The 6,000-nt window shown below is 30.5% G+C and overlaps 1 protein-coding gene across 1 annotated transcript; it reads right to left on the bottom strand.

Annotated features, from left to right (window-relative positions):
- LOC104766834 (protein TIC 20-II, chloroplastic-like) lies at positions 208 to 1,041 on the bottom strand. Its single transcript, XM_010490801.2, has one exon. The coding sequence runs from the start codon at positions 943 to 945 to the stop codon at positions 328 to 330; it is 618 nt and encodes a 205-aa protein (XP_010489103.1). The 5' UTR covers positions 946 to 1,041; the 3' UTR covers positions 208 to 327.

Here is a 6,000-nt window from a genome sequence, read left to right on the forward strand (position 1 = left end):
TCATTTGGAGTTTGGGACTGTCACTTTGAGGGGTCATTACTTTGTAGTAAATACTCTGGTCTTTTAACAAATCAAAATCAGATTTCTTAGGGATTGTTTGATCGTCTCAGTTATGGCATCATAGGAGACTCCCGCACGAATGTGTTTATGCCAACGAATTTAATAATCTTGATAGTTTTCATATCTCTCACAGGTCTTGCTTGCTTCTGAACCTAAGCTATCAAAATTATTACATTTCATATAGCCCAAAAAACAACTTACACCATCATCATCATCATCAGTAGTTTTAACTAAACAAACATATATAAGAGAAGCTGAGCAATAATTTTAGAGTTGTCTACTGGCGGCATCAGCGACAAAGGGAATGTAAGGTGTTTTACCGACTAAGCAGGAGAGGACTCCATAGACAAAACACATAGAGCTGAAGACGAACACACCCGTGTGTCCCCACATCATCGCCTTCATCCCAAACCCGCCTCCTTGACCCGGATCAAGAATCCGGGTCAGGAGCACCGGAACAGCAAGCAGCACATCCAGCGTCACCGCCTGCATAGCGTTGAACCTCACGTACCTGCTGAGACTCGTGTTCCTAACCACACCCAGGTACAGCCCGAAGAAGGCCACGAAGCTCGCGTACGGCACGGATCTGTACAGATTCAGGATTGGGAACACTGGCTCCATCAGCAGTCCAAGCCTAGGGTACTGCGCGAACAAGAATCTACCGTACTGCAGCGAGTTGAAGAACGGCAGCGCGTAGGACGCGATTGCTATCACGCGCTCCGTCGCCGGCGTTGGGTTGTATGAGGCGCGTGTCGTCACGGCTCTCTTCCTTGAGGGGCTGGGGATGGAGACGGTGCTCGATCTAGGGAAGGAGAGGCTGTGGAGTAGTGGTCTGCTGCCTCTGGGATTTAGGGTTGGCTGGAGAGAGATGCACATAGACGCCATTTTTAATTTTCTAGGGATTTGGCGATGGATGAGTCTGGCCGGACACTGGAGGTTTTTGGATTTGGACAACAACAAGAAGTGCAAAAATAAACTCAAACGCCGTCGTTTTGACTTCTGTTGGTTGCTTATTGGGCCGACCTATCTATTAACAGGTCCAGATATTTTTTCCTTGCAGCAACATGTGTTTATTTGCTTTGGAAGCGGTAGCACACTGTTATCAAAACTGTAAGAATGGTTTACGTAATATATGTACATTTTGATAGAAACAAAATTGTAAGAATGGTTTACGTAATATACATACACTAGAATTGGATCCGTGCTAAACCACGGATTAACATTTATTTTATTTATTTTGTAATTTTTATTTAAAGTGTTATATATATAACTATTTTATTTGTTTTAATTTTTTTTTCTCAAACACTATGCCATGAAATCATATGTTGAATATAACTTATGAAAATAACATATATTTTATAAGATCTATTCTAGTAAATCTAGATTTTGACCCGCGATACACTGTAGTTTAAGTTATTTGATAAAAATATTAATTTCTGTTTGTTAATTTCATTTGATTTGTTTAGTTTTTAAAATTATATATTGTATTTTGATTGTAAATTATATGACTTAACCTACACTATACCACATATTAATTATTTTGTTACAATATTAATTAATCGATTTAATTAGATATGCCTATTAATCTAATATTCATATTGTTAACAAAATAATGAGATGATATTTTATCCATGTAGCACCGAATTAATGACATTTTAAGTTTCTATTAATATCTACTCAAACATGTCTAGCCATATAACTCGTCGTGTGATATTTTAATTCGTTGTACACCGCAGAAAAAACTTCATAAACATCTAAATATATTTTTAAAATTTAAAATGTTTTAATAAAGTTTTTTTTATAGAAATTGAACTACTTATAATATTTGAACTTCTTATAAAGTTTAAGTATTATTAATATCTTAAACAGTTAAAAATTAAATGTTATAATAATTGAAATATTAATAATCTTTAAAGTTTTAAAAAGTTCACAAAATAATGAGATAATATTTTACCCGTGTAGCACCGAATTAATGACATTTTAATTTTTTATTAATATCAACTCAAATATGTTCTGCCATATAACCCGTCATGTGATATTTTAATTCGTATATATTATTAAAATTTAATATGTTTGAATAAATTTTATTATTTTAGAAATTGAAATACTTATAATATTTGAACTTAATATAAAGTTTAAATATTATTCATATCTTAAACATTTTATAAAACGATAAATGTTTTAATAATTGAAATATTAATAATCTTTAAAAAAATTTAAAAAGTTATACATTTGAATTTTTAAAGTTATTAAAAGTTGAAATTCTTTAAAATAAAGAACGGTAATAAAATGCATAAATTTTTTAATTTCAATGCCTGATAAATCAAGGTTTCTGCTCATTTATATTCAGAATCATTTTGGTCTCTTTTTTATTAATATGACTTTGAATCTTTGCCTAGTTTTCTTAGGTGATGTAGGGCATTATGTATATTTTTTTTATTCATCAGTTGAGCAATATATATCTGTTTTAAAAAATTTAAATTACATCATATGCAGAAAAAATCATAAATTTTACTAATTAAATATATTAGATAAAAAAATTAAAATAATTTAAATATAAAATAAAATAAATGTGAAAGAAGAATCACATATTTTTGTTTTAATTAGGTTGAGAGATTTTCTTATCTTTTAAATGTTACCTATAATTGATTTATATGTTACTATAATTAACTAAATCCATACTATCCTTACTTACCAAAAATCAGACTAACCCGTATATTATGATACACCTATATCATAAATGTATAACCAAAAAATCATAAATATATCTATTATATAATCTAAAAAAAATATCCTGTACTTTCATTATATAATTTATTATATAGAGGATTTTGATAGAAACTTTCTTTCGACATCAAAAATCACTTTTCGAGAATCGCAAATGCCCAAGTAAATTGAATGTCTAGAAACATTGAAATTGTATACCATTCATTAATTTAAAAACTCAATCCAATATAAAATTACCCGTACAGAAAACTACATGCTGGATTTCCTTCGTTGTGATTTAATATAGTATTCTTTTTGGAGTCCAACTAGATTTGGATCCATGCTAGAGCACAGATTAAAATTCCATTTATTTATATTATAATTTTAAAATAAAATATAATTTATAAAACGGTTTAGCATTATAAACTGAGAAACGATTGTTATTTTTTTGTATGAATATGAGAGATGTATTTTGGTGAATGGAGATCTGAATGATTTATATCAATGTTTTTTAACCAGGACCGGACCGGCCAGTCAGTTCGATCCAACCACAACCCGATAGGTATTCCGGTCCGGGTAACTTCTATCTAACAAATAAAACCCGGCAGGTCAGACTGGATTGTCGGTCTCAAATTAAAATATTTTATTTTGGTCATACTTTAAACTCAAACCAAATTAAAAATAAATGTCGTTATTTATAAAAGAATCAATTAGTTATTTTATCTAATCATTTAAAAGTTTAATTTTAGTTGTTTAGTACTTAACTATGTATGTTTTGTTCATATATTTATAGAAAAGTAAATGTTATATTCATAAAATGTAATCAAACTAATAAACCAATTGACCCTTAATTCAATATGTCCGACTTGTTGACCCAGTGACCCGAAAAACTTCTGGTTCACCTTCCGGTCCGGTTTTAAAGACATTGATTTATATTAAAAGCTTGGAAGGGTGTTAGATCAGAATTTATTTTGAAATCCACAATAAAATATCGGAAATCACGATTAAGTGTGATTAATTGCCAAGATTTTATTCCTTCTTACGCCTAACACTATATTTTTATGCCTAACACTATATATGGTGTAACAATATATGGAATAATCAAGATTTTTTTTCGAAATTGTATACCCCATTGGAATATTATCTTTAAGAGGATTCTTTGAGATATTCTTAAGTGTATTCGTAATTTCATATAGCCCACGAATTTCATCTATAACTTTTTTTTGTAACCAACCTATATTTAATATATTATCTATTTTGTAACCAACTTATAAAAATTAAGATTCTACAAAAAAAGTTGTATAGTTCCGTTTTATTATACCAAAAAAAAGTTGTGTACTTTCTTTTATGATTGAGAGTATATTTTTATCCCCTTTAATAATTTGGTTAACGTTGTGGTCTATCAATAAAATCTCAAGAAAATAAATTGGTAATATTGTGATTATAAATCTTTGGAAACAACGTGATCTTCCGAAAATAAAGTTTGGAATATCTATGAACTATCAATTTAGAATACCCCGTTTAAGATTTTCGGTTACAATTAAGGTTTTATTTGTTACCATTAATATATTAATATATGAGTTATGAACTTGTAATCAATTAATATATGGATTAATCTATAACATATATATAACTTATTTGTAACTATTTATAACCATTTATTAAAATTATAAAGTCTACCAAAACAATGTTGTGGACTTCCCTTTTATTAAAAAGAGGATTTTAAGACATTCATCTCTCTTTTAACGGTTAATAGGAGTATGCATAAGCTCAACGATAGCTATGAACTAACAGGGTATCACAAGGTTTCACAGTTAGAGACTTAGAGTTAAAGGTTTTCAAAGATGGTACATTATATAATAGATATGAGCGAGAAGAAATCTATCGACCAGCATGTAATTACCGGATTGCTCCGTTCCACTAAATCTTATTATATAACCAACATTTAACAAGAGCGCTACCAAAAAGTTCGTTTCTCGGACCCTACCCCTATCTTTGATTTTTCTTACTAAATTTGTTTTTGATAATCTTAGTTTTAATGCAAAAATGATTAAGTGGTGTTACGGTCCAACAGGACCAACACCCATGCATGGTTGTTGGGGTTTTGCCCAATCACATCTTAAAATCATTTGAACCATTGAGAGATTTACGAGGCCAATCTGAGTGTTTGATTTCTTCAAGTTCAAACTTCAAACAAAGTTTTGTTAGATACAAAATATGAGCATGAATGATAAATATATGTATATGATCTGTAATTAAACTTAGTACACTCCAACTTAATAAAGAGAAACTTACCCTAACTTACTTTATCAAAAAAAAAAAAAAAAACTTACCCTAACTTATTTTTACATGCTCAAATCCACACACAACTTTTGATAACCTAACCACGATTTTAGAGTTGTAACTGTTTCAATATTTATAAGCACGGACGGTGGTGAAGACATTTTTTTGCACATAGTATTGTTACGTTTAATTTAAGAGTAAGTATGTATCTGCGCTACAGCGCAGTGTTCTTTAAAATAATTGATATAAAAATTTTAAGTTCTTAAACGATGTTAATGTTTTTTTTTAACGTCTAACTTTATTAATTTAGAGAAGAAGTATACAATTACAAAGAGTTTATACGGTACATATTACTATTTTTCATCTAAATTGATAGTAAGTTGGACGAAAACATATTTTAATCATCTTCTATATCCGTTATCTGACTTGAAAAAATATACTCGTACTTTCACAATTTTACTACTCGCAAATCAAATTTGAGTATCGTATCACCCGTAGATCTAGTCCACAGCATCGCGGGACATCACATGCTGCTACATCAGCACAACAATCTTATCCACAGCATCAAGGAACATCACAAGTGTATCGTGTAGCAGAATGCTGTAAACATTTAGCCCCTGCAAAGCGTTACATAAACAAGGTTAATTCCATCAAGATTTGCCAACCCATTAAAGTCGAGGAACCGCAAGGTTTGATATGTGATTATCTATAACTTACTATTGATGGAATTATGTTGACATAATGTAGATTCTGGGTGGCTAGCTTCAGCTTTTCATCAATAGGACCACCTTCAACAACAAGGACTTTCTTTGTCTTCTCCATTTGATTGTAATAATTTACAATGTTCTTTGTTTTATGCGTAGGCAATGCCAAATCATCAAACACGAGGAGCTGCATAAATTTCCTCAACCATCAGATACGATAAGACCAGTTTAATAACAAAGGCACAGT

Source organism: Camelina sativa, chromosome 19 (assembly GCF_000633955.1).
Source record: "Camelina sativa cultivar DH55 chromosome 19, Cs, whole genome shotgun sequence".
Classification (NCBI taxonomy): Eukaryota; Viridiplantae; Streptophyta; class Magnoliopsida; order Brassicales; family Brassicaceae; genus Camelina; species Camelina sativa.